This window comes from Tigriopus californicus, chromosome 2, assembly GCF_007210705.1.
Source record: "Tigriopus californicus strain San Diego chromosome 2, Tcal_SD_v2.1, whole genome shotgun sequence".
Lineage (NCBI taxonomy): Eukaryota > Metazoa > Arthropoda > Copepoda > Harpacticoida > Harpacticidae > Tigriopus > Tigriopus californicus.
In genome coordinates, this window is record NC_081441.1 from 8,343,351 (window position 1) to 8,359,356 (window position 16,006).

The 16,006-nt window shown below is 41.3% G+C and overlaps 2 protein-coding genes across 6 annotated transcripts in view; both read right to left on the bottom strand.

Moving 5' to 3' along the window:
• Window positions 1–2,273: 2,273 nt before the first annotated feature.
• LOC131877028 (uncharacterized) lies at window positions 2,274–3,808 on the bottom strand. The gene is made up of 3 exons (XM_059222589.1): window positions 2,738–3,808; window positions 2,616–2,659; window positions 2,274–2,548 (listed from the first exon to the last, which is right to left on the bottom strand). Exons 1-3 carry the CDS (start codon window positions 2,912–2,914, stop codon window positions 2,275–2,277), a joined length of 495 nt encoding a protein of 164 aa, XP_059078572.1. The 5' UTR covers window positions 2,915–3,808; the 3' UTR covers window position 2,274.
• Window positions 3,809–4,671: 863 nt separating this feature from the next.
• LOC131877019 (uncharacterized) overlaps window positions 4,672–16,006 on the bottom strand; it is a 13,034-nt gene continuing 1,699 nt past the window's right edge. For 2 of the 5 annotated variants that reach the window (XM_059222575.1, XM_059222577.1), the window contains 9 exons: window positions 8,005–8,101; window positions 7,707–7,896; window positions 7,459–7,629; window positions 6,157–6,350; window positions 5,969–6,075; window positions 5,524–5,698; window positions 5,293–5,412; window positions 5,058–5,217; window positions 4,672–4,987 (listed from right to left, as the gene is read on the bottom strand). In XM_059222575.1, coding sequence (XP_059078558.1) covers window positions 4,764–4,987; window positions 5,058–5,217; window positions 5,293–5,412; window positions 5,524–5,698; window positions 5,969–6,075; window positions 6,157–6,350; window positions 7,459–7,629; window positions 7,707–7,896; window positions 8,005–8,101 — 1,438 coding nt within the window. In that variant the 3' untranslated portion in view covers window positions 4,672–4,763. Of the gene's footprint in view, window positions 4,988–5,057; window positions 5,218–5,292; window positions 5,413–5,523; window positions 5,699–5,968; window positions 6,076–6,156; window positions 6,351–7,458; window positions 7,630–7,706; window positions 7,897–8,004; window positions 8,102–8,513; window positions 8,600–9,937; window positions 10,072–10,130; window positions 10,221–10,291; window positions 10,498–10,538; window positions 10,797–10,856; window positions 11,481–11,547; window positions 11,759–11,838; window positions 11,981–16,006 lie in introns of those variants that run through there. The other 3 variants (XM_059222574.1, XM_059222576.1, XM_059222579.1) reach the window with 3 other exon arrangements.

A 16,006-nucleotide genomic window follows, 5' to 3' on the forward strand; every position in this document is an offset into this window, starting at 1 on the left:
TTCCAAGTTCCCACTGTCATCATAAAGACCATATTCACAGGGGTAATTTGATTTGGAGGCCATTTGTGGTTTGCGTGGTGTGTGGTTGTGGGCAGAATCTGAATGAAGGATCTGGGAAGCCAAATGGCGCTTGGCCAAAGGCGACCTTAAAGACGGCGACACTGAAATGTAGGGACGTTGATTCACTTTCATTCCGTCTTGCATTATATGAACGTGTTTTTTTACGTACATACATATTGTGTAGTAGGCATTCTCTTAGGGAAAACGTGCAGTACAAGAACAATGCAATGCACCTACCTTGGGTCATCTCTCGTCTCCATCGGTGAGGTGGTGATAGTGATTGAGCGACGATATTCAATTGGTAGGCATAAGGTAGTTGGATTAAGGCGATACAATCTTGGATGGGATCCAAGGCGATGAAGGCGCTTGTGGTCGAGTTGGGATTTGAGCTGTTGGATGATCGGAAATCGGATAATCGGTACACTTTGGGTACAATCAAAGAACTTTGGCACGGGTAGAACGATGATGATGATGATTTGGGAGTCGCTGTTAATTCGAATACTCTTTTGGCCGATCTACTTCGAGGCAATGGGAACTCCAAGCGCAAATGCTCATCCATCGGCGTTGAAGGTCTGGTTCCAAAGTTCCAATCCTGAATACACCTGTTGTTCCCTCCTTCTCTTTCTGGAGAGGAAGTTGCAGGGTTCACAATTGAGGCGTGGGGAACGGTAATTTCCTGAGCTCGCTTTCCGGGAAAGTTTCGAGTTGTGGCATGACTCGAATCCCCTGTCTTTAAGGCTTTTCCGACGACCACCAGTTCCACTTGGGTCCGACTCTTACGATCTTGGCAATGGAACGTGATTTCAAGCTTGGATAGGGAAGTGGGTGGAAATATGATTTGACACTTGTCGGTCTCTGACGCAACAGAGGGTCCAAACTCCATTTAATTTTTGGGATCCTTATCCAAGAGCGATGGTTGAGTCAGAGTGACCCTGTTTCTCGGAAGATCGTGATCAAAGATGCGTTGGGTTGGCCAATCATTTTCAAAGAAGTTCATCAAAAAGACGCAATCTAAAGGAAAATAATAATGGGGTGAACAAAGGACGAGAAGAGCTCTTGTGGTTGAGTTCGTTCACTCGATCCATGCCACCATTGGGGATTCCCGTCGTTAGTATACTACTTTCTGGCCAACAAAGTGTACATTCACGATGGATTAGAACCGTTCCAATTTGCTTGCTTCAAACTAGTTTGAAGTGATTCGAGTCTGACACCAAAAACATTGTAGAATGACGTGCACATGTTTAATTTGATTACAAAGATTACATGTCTCTAAAAGAAAACTGAAATTGACGCACTCACCCTGCCGAATTGCAAATGAAATGGAAGATGAGAAGATCCGGTCCTGGTTTGGGAACCAGATGAATATTCTGAAAATAGGTATGAGTGAACAATCCGATGAATCTAAATCTGTCTCAGGGTTCACACACGAGAACAATCACCTTAACTTTCCTCTTGTTGACCCTCCTGTCGTCCCATGTGAAAGAGATATTTTAAAATGTGCTTCTCTTTGGACCATTTTTACACCTCTAACAAATGTGGAATCCGTCCCACAAAACTGAAACTGATCCGTGGAGTTAATTTTCAATTGGGTCGAAGTCAACTCGAGCACCGGCAATCCCCAAGATTTGAAGGCTCGGATAGACAAAGATACATGAGCTGTAATTAAACGGGAGAGGAATAATTGCCGTCTAATCGAAGGCAGTTTCAAATGGGTTTGGTACGTAATGGGACCATTAACACGAAATCGACATCCTGTCCCAAAAGAGAGCCATTATTGATTGGCGTTTCGCACAATCTATTTTGGACTCATTCCACCAACTCACCTGTATAGACAATTCCTGGAACTAATCCCAGGGAAGTGTTGAATATTGGATGAGTTAAGGCGACAGAAATGTCCTTCGGAAAAAAGGCTCGTTCCATATAGGGCGGCTTTAAACTTTGGAACAAGGGAGGGTCACAATTTGTGCCAAACCACGACAAAAAAATTGAACAAATAAGTATTGAAAAAAATCACTATTTGAAGTGCTTCTCTCACGAAACATGTGAATTAATAAAAGCAAAAAGTGGAAAACAATTCACCAGGTGAAACTGTTCCAATTCGTTCGAGACTCAATGTACTTTTTGACAGCCCATTCATCATGTGGAACATCACTCAAATTTGTGTGTATATCAAAACCAACTTGGGTCTTTTAATTCAAGGCTAATATGGCCGTGTTAGCTTTTTTCAATCAGTCGTTTCTGGCACAAATTGCTTGGCTCCAATTGCCTTCGCTGGTTGGAGAGTTGCGGGGTGGTCCAACAGTTTGGGAATGATTTATAGTCTAGTTTGCCACTTATTTGTTCCAAGTTTTTGTTGGCTGCTCTCTTTTGTAGAAGATGCTTCCATTTGCTGCCCTTAAACCAGTTGTGTTTGTGTCTGGAATGTCTTCGCTTGCGATGATCCATTTCTTGGGCCGATCCAGCCTCTTCCTGATACAACTTGGGGGAACTGAAAAATGGAATGTGCGTGTTTATTTGCTCCATCTGAGGGTTACTTAATAAATTCGTTTTCCTACCTGTTCAGAGTGATCGTGATCTGGGAACTGCCAGCAATTTCATCCTAAACAGAGTGTATAGATATCTGTCAGAAGGCCCTTGTCTATTGAAATGGAACAGCTTCATTGAAAAATGTTCCTACCTGGAATGGCAATGCCCTCGCCTCTGATGCATTGAGTTCATACGAATTCGCGTGGAAATTATGCCACTTATTATTATCGGATGGCTCGGTCGATGAGGATAAGACGTGCATGAACAAGATAAGAGCGGAAAAGGCCGCTCTATTGCCACCAATACTAAAGCACGTTGAACCATACATTACTTAATGATTGAATAGCTTCTTCGTTTGCATGGATCAACTCGTGGTCGAATGATGATTGTCATTTTCTTCTGCGTAAATGTCAAGTTTGTTGAGGGATAGACACAATTCGGGATGAGTAGGAAAGTACCACTTTTGTTTGAACTGAATTATTCACCGCACTTCCATATCAAAACTGTGGCCTTTAAAGGCCGGAGTAATATAACTTTGTCTTGGTTTCAACATAACAGGCATTAGGAGACGCCTAGCGTTCATTTTCGGGCAAGAACGCCACTTTCAGGCCTTTGAATAATTCATGACAACCTTGGGCATTTCTCACTGCTTTTGTCTTAGCACAATGCAGATTGGGTTCAAGATTTGAATTGGAATTTGTTTTCCTTGTCGCGCTTGGTCGTCAATACAGGTAGTTGTGCAACGGTTCATAGTCAAGTCTATGAAAAACGCCATTCACTTCAGAAGCGGTCGGTTTTTTTTGTCGAAACGTCAAAACTCAGAGGTAAATGACTTATTCAAAATCATACCGCTTGACCTTCACGATGATGTCGAGGAAACCTTAGAAGAAAGTGTTGCACCAAGCTCCATCAATGACATGGGAATATGCACCACACCACAGACAGTCTATGTTAATGGGTGAATGCAAGCTCATCCAATGGATTAGGCGGCGGGCTTCTTGTCATCGACAGACTCCGTACACCTGAGCACCAAGATCAAATATTGACTCGGGTTCCTATTACACGGAATTAACGGTCCAACGCACAACACCGGGAAAAGCCTCAATTTTCCCATTTTGGAACCCGTTTCAGGCAATTCAAGTGGACCACCATCACTTGATAGCCTCAATGGGTGACAATGTACGTGGTGCTGTGTCTGTCTCCTCGCGACCAGGACTCGAACTGAACTAAGGGTACTTTAAAAAACCAAGTCTATACTCACTAAGGGACAACTACCTCAAGCTCAAAGCCTCCTTCCTCCTTCTTCCTTCCTCTTCCTTCAGCTCCGCTTTCGACCCCCTTCTCCTTCTCCTCCTCCTCCTCCTTCTCCTCCTCTTCTTGTTCGGTTTGGTCCTTCCTTATGGACTCTTCCTTCCCTCACCTTCAGGTGGTGTTCCAAAATGAACCGTGAGATGAAGGGATCTTCGCCCTTGGGAAGGCTGTGAAGAGCAAAAAGGTTGTTCTGCTCGGCCCCAGTTCATGCGCTTGTTTAGCGGCCTTTTACCAGACCTCGAGACGACCGTCTTTCTCAGGGGTGCTGAACGCTTCGAAACAAGATCGCAAGGCACCTTTGCTATCCCCATGACTCCAATTTCGGGAAAGTCCAAGTGAGCTCAAATTTTTCCAATTTCAAAGAAATGCAACTGAACCTGGACGTCGGTATTCTATGGGGAGGAAAGAGACTCAAAAGTGACCCTGAGAGGTATTTTTGGACCTGAAAAACGGTCCAAAAGGACCGCGGTACGGTATGGATCATCAGGTGTGTGCATGCCGAGACAAAAAAGAGAGACTGAAGATACCAGTAGAAGTACGAGTGTTCCAAGGACGAACAGAAAGGTTTTGCCCAGATGAGAAGGGAACGCAGGGTCCAACGATCCAACCAGCTTATCTACGGAGTTTGGTACTCGAGGTCTCGCTTAAAAAGTTTGCGGTCCCATATATGCTTAAGCACGTTATTTAAAAATATGGACCAATGGAGGTCGTGTTCAAAAATTGTCGAAAGGTTCTCCAGTATTACAGTGTTGCCAAAGTCATTACAGAACGCTGTGGAACTTCCCTAGCATTTATTCTGACACACATGTCAATCTGGGCGTTAGATCGCTGTGCAATTGTATTGCAAAAACTTTGCTCGCTCATTACTAAATCAAGAAAATGCACATGCAAATCCAAAAAACCGTAGTGATCCAAGCCCTGGCCTGGATCATCGCTCGATTACAAAGTGGTGAAGGGCAAGTACAGAGTTCTCCTCGGGTTGGCCTGGGATCCAAAGTTTGGACCGCACCTTCTTTGCATTCTTGTGTATCATTCGCAGTGATACTAGACCACCCACATGAGCGGAAGTATTGAAGGAATGGTCCAATGTCTACAATCAACAGTAATCAAGGCATTTGCTCCGGAGTTTGGGAACAAAGGAACGCCACAAAGAGTCTTACATCCGTAGAACTTGACGCAAGTATGAACATCACCGGGACACTTTTCCACGTGGCCTGGGAAATCCGGGTCCTCTTCCATGCAAGATTGGTTCTCACAATGATAACACGAAATTTGACTGACGTCCTGGGAATCGACTGTACATTCAGTCATGTTCACGTTCTTTTCATAAAGCGTGAAAGTAGGTCATGTAAACATGTGTGCCTATTAAAATGCATTTGAACCCAAAATACCGACCTCTAAAACTTGAGCTTGGGTGGGATCGATAGACACATCGAATTTGTTCCTGGAATCCCTGCCTTTGTCCCCCCCTTCGACGGGAAATAGGAAATTAAGTGGTGCAGTTAAATTGATGTTCTGAAATTATTCAAATTAAGCCGTGTTCAAAATTGTCCTAACCTTTTCGAAGACGGAAGGGCCCTCAAGGTTGAGGTTAGAGGAAACGTATTTTTCCAAAGGAGCTCTTACCCATGGCTCGTTGCCAAACTGAGTGATCTCCTCTTGAAATTGCATTTGCAACCATTGGAGGCCATCTTCCACGACATTTTCGAGTAAATAGCCATCATTTTCCCATTTCAAATCCTCGGAGGGCATCTCGACCATTTGGGGATACATGTACGAGTCCTGATCTGTCAGCCTCGAACTATCAGGAGATCAAGAGCGCGTTATTCTTTTTCAAGGAAGTTTTGGCATCAGATAGGGCAGCATAGATTTCTCTTGAACTCAAGTTCATGATCTAATCTGTGACACTTCAGTACGATTGTGATAAAAAATCATTCAATCATTTTTCCGAAGAAATGTAAGTGCCTGTATTGATCACGATTCAACGCTTTCAACGGCCATTACTTGATCGTTTTGTACGATTCAAGTAAAAGGCACTTTCTTTTTTCAAACCCACCGTTAAGCTACTCACAGTGATTGGTATCCATTGGGGATCCAAAATTTGCCAATCCTCTTTTTATCTCGATCATACAACGATTTGAAACCAATAATTAGGTGCAATCCGCCGTTTTCTCCGCTCTGAAATTAGACGTCCTGGTTCAAGATGAAGTGACTCACTCATAAGTGTGCATGCATGCCCCAAATGGTCTGGAGCATTACCATTGGATCACCACGTGAATATCCAATTCCCGTCCACTTTGATGGATCTCTCGACTTCACTGAGAACTCGGCAATGTTCGAATCGACTCTCCATTGCCATGAAGCCACGTAATCGCACGCGGAATCAGAAAGACTGTCGTGATCCAAACAGAACGGTGGATACCAGTACATATTATTCAAATCCATCAGGCACTCTGGGAAAAGGAAGCCATTAATTTACCTAATGGGTCGTGTTAGAAATTGCGTTTATGGTATGGCACGGTAATTGAAAGGCGGTTAGGTAAGTCAGAGAGACCTTTAACTAGTTAATTGTTAAAGGTATCCTTGGGTAAGTTCAAGTATTTTGTAAAAAAGAAATGTTCGAACTGTGTGATCAAGACATTTAATGTTGCTTTTGAAAGCAACTAAATGTTTCAACAATCCAATCATTTGAAGTGAACTAAAATATACAACAGTCAAATGATATCGATTCAGAGTCATCGCCATTAAACTCAATTTAGCTATAACAATCTGAATCGCCCCATTATTGACAAAATTAGGCTTAAAAATCCAATTATTCCCTAAATATTTTATTTTATTTTTTATTACTTCATTACGTTTTTTGTATGCTAGTAGAATTTCCTACAGAGGTTTTAGTTGATATTCATACCATTTCGTATGGAAGTGCCAGGATTATTTGCTTTAATAGCTTCGACACTTGTCACATGATAAGACCACGTGCAAGGACACGATCGATGCTAATCTATGGACTGACTATTGGTTGTTGCCATGACATAAAGGTTAATTGTTTTAAGGGGCTTTGGGGCCTCGAGTCGGCAAATGTAGACGAAGTGTACTCACCTTTGTTCAAACAAATCACAAACTTGAACTATTATCAAGCTTTCCTCTCTCATTTGCCGCATGTCTATGTTTAGGTAAGCTAGATTGAAAACGTTTTGACAAATACATTTTGTGGGTTCATGGCATTGGAAAAAATTGAAAACGAAAAACCATAGGTCAATCTTGAAGTTTGATACGTTCATCAACTTATCAGCAGGTCTGTTTCAACATATTGGAAAATGATATCCGCTCTACCCATTCCCATGAGGTAAGAGTAGGACCCACCCTGTGTACAGATAGTCTCTTGGTCTCTACAGCCAGACTCAGCTCCTGCCCAAACCAAATAGAAAAGTTTGCCTTGGCTTTCAACCAACACAATTAATGATTCAGTGACATTACTTGTTTGACTGGCAGAAAAAAGAGTCGGGCGGGATATCTTTCAGAATCATTCAGTCAAGTACTTGCAAGAGCCACATCGCTGACCTTTGCAATCTTGGATGTGACAACTGGTGGTCTCAAACTCGGAACCATTACATTTAAGGCCACTTTCAGTCGGAATTGGATTCTCACAACGGCGATTTCTGCTTTGCGCACCAGTTCCGCACGTGGCAGAACAGGGTGACCAGGAATTCCAAGGGGCCCAATTTCCGTTCACTGAAAAAAAGAATGAAGTCATTCTTCTTGAGGAAGAATGTATCAGTATTAGAGTACGAATGCTTGTATTTATTGACCTGAATCCAAGACGAGAGAGCAAGGTCGGAACACCTCATTCTCAGACACAATTGGAATGTTGATGTGCTTCCGGATTCCGAATTGAAAATATCGGCTATCTAATGGATCCCGTCTTACCACGGAGTCGACCAAGCCTCCTGAATACGGATATAGGATACTAGTTCTGGCAGACTTTGGCAAATTTAACTCCTGATTGAGAGAGAAATGAGAGTATCAATCCTATGAAGATCCTCTTTAACGACTGTAGGGTAGAGAAACCCCAGAGTTAAAGGTGTGTTCCAAAAAGAAAATAATTACGATTTCACGGATAACGAACTTCAAGGTCAGCATTCCGTCTTCATACATGATATGTCCTCTTTTGGCGTTATCGACGATTTTCGTTGGTCCGTCGTATCTATAAGTAACAAGAAAGTTGTGAATGTTCCATCCATCTCTATCTCTTTTTGATATCGCCAGTTTGTAAAGGAGTTGCGGCAAAAACGATCGATGTAATCCGGTGGAGTGCTTTTTTGAAAGCTCTCATTAAGATTGGTCGTATTCACGAAGAAGCTCTTTCGGCTCAATGGCTAATTTATTCTGTATTCATGAAAAAAATGGTTCTATAAAGTACAGTCTATTCATTACTTATGATAACAAGGTCTTCAATTATTGAAGTGGGAAAATATACAAGAAAGTGTTCGAAAGAGGACACAGTACTGTCATAATGAATGTTGATGTCATCATGTGACATTATTACGGAGTGTGTTCCATTGCCACACAATTCATAAATTCGAGTACCGTGGTTCCATTATGAATTACTCGCTTACCCTTCAAAGAGGACTTCCTTCATTTGATTATGCATAGCGGATGAGTTTTCAAAAATATATCCAATGATTGCTCGAACTCCATCAGACTAAAATAAGGAGTTCATAAAGCTTAATTAGCTATTGTTTCATTTCTGAATAGCAAAACCTCTATATCATTTCAATGATTTATTGTAGTGACAACATTTTCATTTGCCGAGGAGATGACTCTGCATTTAGCATCCCTACTTCTTGCGGTACCTAAGTTTGGCAATGATTGGATATACTTTTGACTTGGACGAACTTTGAAAAACTGTGCATCATTAAAAGTAGGCTTATAAGTATATTAATCCACTGAAAACCTGTAAGAAGATTGTATTTTTAAAATCGTTCTTAAAAACATGGTGAGCATTCTTAGTTACGCCTTCAATCAAAATTTCATAAAAAATCCAAGGAACAGACTGACATATTACCTTTCAAAAGTTGTAATTTGCACCGAATTTGGCTGCAAAATGCTCTGGTTATACCTGATAGAAATTGTTAAGAAATATAATATGCTTTTTCAATGTTCTAAATTAAATAAAAATGTTCCAATTTTCAAAGGTATGCACAAAAAGCAAAAAAATACTTTAAAATATCACTTTAAAATTAGTTAGAATAGACAATTCGTACCTATAACATCATAATTGTTAACCATGAGTTCATTTGTTTGTGATCTTGAAGTTTAAGGCATTTTTATTACCATTTTGATGAATAAGTTTTTGGTACGTAGAAAATAATCTGAGCAAAAAGTGACAGATTTGAAAATTCAACTGGCAAATGTATCCTTTTAAAATTTCAACCACATGATTGGCTAATCTAGCTTTCCAAGTTTAAGAAAAGGAATTGGAAATTTCAAATCCTGAGTAGATTTTAAGTGTCAATATTAATTAATTTTAGTGTTTAGAGAAATATTATTGAAAATGAAAGAATATCATTTATTTTCGTGCTGTCGTAAAAGCACATCATTTGTTTTTTGCAATTAACTAAAGTAGGTTTTATGTCATTTTTCGACCTATTTCACAACAAAATGCTACTTTCAAAGTGTAATAAATAAGCATCTGCAAAATAGATATTGATGAAATTTTATGTCAGTGCATAACTAAGAGTTCTGATAACATTGTTTGACTAGGCTTTGCACAACAATACTTGAAATGTAGTTTAAGTGCATTAATATACTAATATGAGCTACTTTTAAAGATGCTTATTAAACAAAAATTGTTCCTTTTGTTTCTTTAGCAAAGAAATGGCAACTAGAAGTCTTGGCATTTGCGCAAGCACGTAATCAGAAATTATAACCACCGTGAACAGCGACAAAAGCATTTGTGCTCTTTTCTCAGAGATAATTTTAGCGCAAACTTCAAGAACAACACGATGCAACCTCAATTCCATTGAACATATACATTTACCATTTTTGTTCCTCTCGAAAATCCAATCCCGATCCATTTCAGTGGATACAACTCGGTTACAAGTTGAATCTCAAAGCTGATCTCTTCACTCCAATCAACATAATGCCATCGAGCACAATAACTACAAACGGAAGCTGTGGAGCTGAGTTGTCTTATGCAATCCTTAGTAGATCATATGGATTGATTTATTTACCACTTTGATTATTGGGACATTCAGCTGAACAACCACATTGGCAATCGAATTCACCAGAGGCGCTGACGTGCGTCTCCTGCCAAGGGCAAACTAATGATAGTAATTTCAAACTCAAAATCAGATGAAAATCTTGGCTGCAATCTATTTCACTCAAATTTTACCGGTGTCACATGGAAGCATGTTACAGTCGGACATTTTGGTCGTTGGACCCAAATGGGAACATTCTTCGTCATTCACAATACGATATAGGTCATCCTGTAACTGACATCGTCGCCGGATTTCACAAGTTCCGACATTACAGGATTTGGAACAATGATCGAAACAATGAAACGGCCAAGGCTCATAATCCACTGGAAAAAAAGTGCTTCTAAAATTATAACCATTATTTAGAAGTCCAATTAATGTCACCTTCACACGGTTCATATTGCAAGTATTGGCCATCCTCGTCTACTACGATAGGTTGTGATCCATTGCCATTGATTTTTGTGGAACATATGGTGTCATTCGAATTGAGTTTTAAATCGCCATAGATTTGGCAGACTCGACGGCGGAGCCATCTTGTGTTGGCAAAGGGAACGAGATCCGGAAACAAAGAGGCAATTTCCTCAGGTTCATGCTCTTCGCAAAGCTCCCAAGTACTCCAAGTACCGTCAAATCCGTATCGTCCTAGATTGCGAGTACTCTACTAGTATCACTTCCAAACAGTTCATTTATTCTTGAACTCACCCAAATTGTCAGCTTTTGACCACGAAAATAATATGAGGAGCAAAGTTGATCGAAGCATTCTGTCGGCAGACAAATTTTGATTGAAATTTGAGTCGTAAAGGGAGATAAGTATGAATGAGATTTATTGAAAAGCTTGTCTTGATATCAAATGTTAATGGAGACACTTATCAAAAGTACGCAAAAACGATAGATTGATTAAAAGAGCAAAATCCATGAATGGTTATTTCCCTCAATTCTCCGATATGTGTGTCCACTCTATCACAGGAATGCACAAAAGAAAAACAGAATGATGGCATGTGCTTTTAGTTTTGAAACGAGGTCACGCCTTGATGTTGAAATTCACTGGATTCGGTCTCGGAGAGTTCATAGAGGGCGTCATTTTGCCCTCGAATGGGCGAGAATTGGGATTTTCTTGTAAATGACTTCGATGGGTGTGCATCATCACTTGAGAGGGTTTGAGAGCCATAAATTGACCGTTATTTTGTTTGATGAATATACGCTCTTCCTCAGAAATGGGCGTGGCTAGAGGGGATCGACCGCAATCAGGCGAACTCTCGCCGCTCTCCGACGAAAAACTCGTGGAATCCGGATCATACTGACTTCGTCCATGACGTTTCGCATAATCTGAAATGGTGTTAGCATTTTAGCATTCCGTGGGTTTATGAAAATATGAAAAAGATGGGCAATTTACTCTGAATAATTTGAACTTGATGCTGAGGTCGGAACGGCTTCTTCGGAGATGGATCCCAATGAGAGAAATCCAATTTGGAACCGATTTCGTTCCTCTTCGTTGGAGGAAGACAATCCGAATCGCTTTCCTCAACTGCTTTGGAGGGTTGGCGGCTCAAGCGCTTCTTTCTTCGCTTCGGCCGATGAACTGAAGAGTAGTTATTACTAGCACTCTATAAAAAACGAAAAAATAAAACACACGGCTGTTAAAAAATGACCCAGCTATAATGTGGCTCGTTCTCGGAACCAGTACCGATTTGCTGTTGGCATCCGAGAGCGGTAAAGTTGGGTTCTGATGGAGCACTAACGAGTCCATGCGACCCACCGTTCCGTGAACGAGATTCACACGACCAACGTTCCAGTATGTGGGACCACTTGAGATGGATGCACACCCTCGGAGACAAAGGTCGCATATGGAAAGATGTCCTCCGGGTTTTCTGTGTAGACGAGAGAGATATTTGTACTTTAGATATCACATTATATGGCTCGAACTTTATGGAACGGTGCATAAATGGAGTGTTTCGTTTCATATCTACGAGTACTACCATAGAATGAACGGACCACCGACCTGGAATCTTGCTCAAGGTTGAGGGTGTTGTTGTATCACCAGATATTTGTTGGTACATGGAAGGCCTGGAGCTGCGTAAATGGCCTCAGGAGGAGGAAGATTGGGGTCCGGAAGTTTGGCCATGGAGTTGAAAAGAATCCTGGTAGTTGGACGAGGCTGCCAAATGCTCCTCGGACTGAAGGAAAACCCCTTTCCTCGAAAACGAACCTGGAATGGACGACGGTTTCGGGGTTCCGTTATCGGTGCTCAAGATCTTTGAGGATCCATCCGTACGTTTCTTAATGAAACACAACGACGAGAATGATGAGCACAATCACGAGGAGAGCACCAATGACCACGGGGACAATGAGAACAACTTGGTCCTCCAATTTGATCCTGGAATCGTCCAAAGACGATCCAGATCCCAATCGTTCTCCTTTATCTTTTGGCGAGATTGTTTGAAAGCTATACAAATTCTCGGACGATCCAGCGGCATTGTTGGCTCGGACTCGGATCTGGTAATTCTGCTCCGGCTGAAGTTGGCGGATAGAAAATCTCCTCGTTATCAATTGCAAATTATTTGATACCAAGGTCCAATCTTGGTCCTGAAAAGCATGTCATTTGTCAATAAAGGAACCATTACATCCGCTCAATCCGCCCAAACTTGCCTCAACCAGTTTGTACTCCACCACGAAGTAACTGACCGGGCATTCCTCAGAGTTCCAACGATATAAATCGAGTCGTACCGACTCATTACTAGGATGCAGAAAGTCCTGGTTGGGAACTTCTGGTTTTTGGCCCAAAGTCCTGCGGCTCACTTGCTTGGACATGCTGCCATGGCCAGACGATTGGTGCATCTGGCATAAATCTGGTAGGTTCGCCCGCATTGCAGGTCTCTCAGGTGAATGTTATGAATCTGACGACCAGGAATGATCTTTTGGCTGAGACTTCCATACATTTGTTTGTAAAAGACAGTGCAAGAGATCAAGGGAAGAGAATGCAACTCTTGAGCAATGCGAAGCTCCAGAGAGATGGAATTAGGATCCAGGGAGGTTATGTGAATTTCTGGCGAGTCAGGGACGTCTGTAAGGAAAACATTTGATAGACATGTTGTGTTAAGGAATAACATGATATATTTACCCTGAATGACAACTTCATTAGAAAACACTGTCTCCGCCATTTGGATTTATGACGGTGCACGAGTAATTCCCGGAATCCCTTTGTCGAGTATCTCTGATCCTGAGTTCATCTCGAACAGACCAAATCCTGTTTGAACTCCCGCTCAAAACAGATTGATCTTTCATCCATAATCTGTGATACTGGTTTTGCTCGCGCTCGTTGCGTAGAAACTCGCAGGGCAAAATGGCCGTGTGAGACTTGATTACGGTCAGAGTTTGATTCAAAGACAGCAACACAATGCCTATCAATTCAAGAATCAAGCGTTTTCGTTGGAGTTCGGTTAGGGTTAACTTTCCTACAGGGAATAAATACTCACTCCTGCCATCCAATTCCACGAGACGAGTTCCTTGTATTTCAGAGGGATCCCCCTCTCCGATCTCTTGGTGGCCGTGATCCAAAATGTGTGGAAAACGGTGCGATCCAAGCCTCTAATCTCGTAATGAGTGGTGGTGGTTGGTACAGTGGTTGGGAGAAGCTCAACTTTGCCGTTTTTACGGAACCTACGTAGGGGTAAGACTCTTTGATTGGATGTAAATGTTGGGTTTAACTGTAATGTTTATAGCCATTTTTGTCATTTTTAGAGAGCGAAAATAAGATTACATTATAGATATTGAGTATATATAGGTACAGAGCTTGATATTGAATAGTTATTTTTAACAATAAAAGGCTTCATATTTCCTCATGAAGACTGAACATTTTCTTTTTCGTCAGTGTTGCAACTGCAGAAACCAAGGGTAAAGTTTATGAAAATGAGGTAAGGTTGTGAGGGGTGCAATATCAAATGAGTGTCACTCGAAAAACTGTGAGCTTTTTTAAAGGTTCAGCATCTTGATTTTATGATAGTCATATCGGCTAATTCCTAAATGTAAAAAATCCCTCAGTTGTCAGGATGGTGAAGGAACAACATAAAGTAAGCGTTTAAACGCTAATGACACCCACAGACGAAGGACCAATCTAATACCGCACATGGCAGAGTAATCTGAAGAAAAAAGTGAATCAACTTCATATTCAAAATTCAAGTTCCAAAAGAATAATTATCTTTGTTTTACAAAGGATCACTACTTAATTTTTCTGCATATTTGTCTATATCTTCAACCCCATGGTCCATTTCAATTGGGGCGATAAAGTGCTCTTTGCCTCTTTTGGTGCCGACAATCGAGCGAATAGGTTGGTTTGACCTCGTTCGATTGATTTATTTCAAAACATTGCACTTGTCTATACTTTCATATTAATTGACGCAAATTTATAGCCATAAAGATGCATACATTTAACAATGACTAGCTACTTCTTCGCAGAATACGTGTGCTTTACTGTAAATAAATTCGATACTACTTTAGTACGCCACAAAATGTCACTCATTGACAAGGTATTCTTCCCTTAATTGAAACATTTTGTTTCAGAAGTCTGACACAATAGCGTTAACTCTTGCAGAGGACCATTAACATCTTACAATTGTAAAAGTGATTACGAAATTTTCTTAGAGCTTTTCTCAACTGTTTATCCTCATGTAACCCAAACAAAGAGGGGGCGATGTTCAAAGTTTTCACTCTACTAGATTTTTAACGTTTAAAGGCAATATGACTTCAAAGTGCTTGACCATTTCATGGTTTGTCCTTCGGCCATATCTGCGGAATAGTTTTGATTCTTGGTCGCAGGCTAAGAGGGGTTTGAACGTACTTTTGGTAGATGGTATAGTGGGAAAGGCGTTCTCGATTTAATCCAGATGGTGGCAACCAAGATAAAACCACCGATGTACTAGATTTTCTCATATATTTCAGAGCCTCGGGCGGCTTTGGAACTGCAACAGAATGAGAGATGTGAGATTTGGGGAGATATTGTGTAGTTGGCTTGTGGGGTCAATGTTCGCACTAGCTCGTCTTACCAAATATTTGACCCCTTCTTGCCCTTTACTCCCGCATCATCCAAATCATTATTTGTTCGTCATTACTGTCCGGAAAGAACTTGTGGAGGATTTGTCCCGGCAACCCCACTTTTTGTTCCGTTTTTATAGGGGACTGACTTTCCCCTTTCTATTTTGATGAGGGGGTTAACGATGAAACAAAGGAATCATAAACCAATTTCTTCCATAACAAAGGCCATCTCTGACCCTTCAATACCCTGCTCAAATAAATGACTTTTCTAAATATGCCTATTTTCTACATCTCAAGAGAAAGCAGACGTGATTTTTGGTTTGGATGTCACATCTTCAAAAAATCTGAGAAGATTTGTTTCCTTATGTTAGAATCTGATATGTTTGCCGGTAAACGGAGACCCATTTCCCCATGGAACAAGATAAGTGAAGCCTTTTGCTTTTTCTGGTTTGTTGGAACTTAAGAGAGCCCACCCCACCATTTCTGAGGATTTTCCCGTTAAGAATGAGCTTAGCGTTCGCAAGGAAACAATTGGGCAACAAGCGGAGATAAAGAAAAGCACCTCTCCAACAAATTGAAAACGGGGTTTTGGACGGCTCCTAAGTTCCGATACATCTCTTTGGGTACATAGATTTTAAGCCCCACGTACCATCAACCAAGGTCAGACAAAAAGTCGTTGGTTGAGAAATCGGTCCTTCCCCTCGAGATGTTTGCCACTCAGGAGGAGACTATAATTGCGATTGGGGGTCAACCCCTCCAAATGGACGCCTTTCTCCAATCGGCTTGCGGTCTTTTCATCCACGGTGAAGATTCCGGCAAATGGC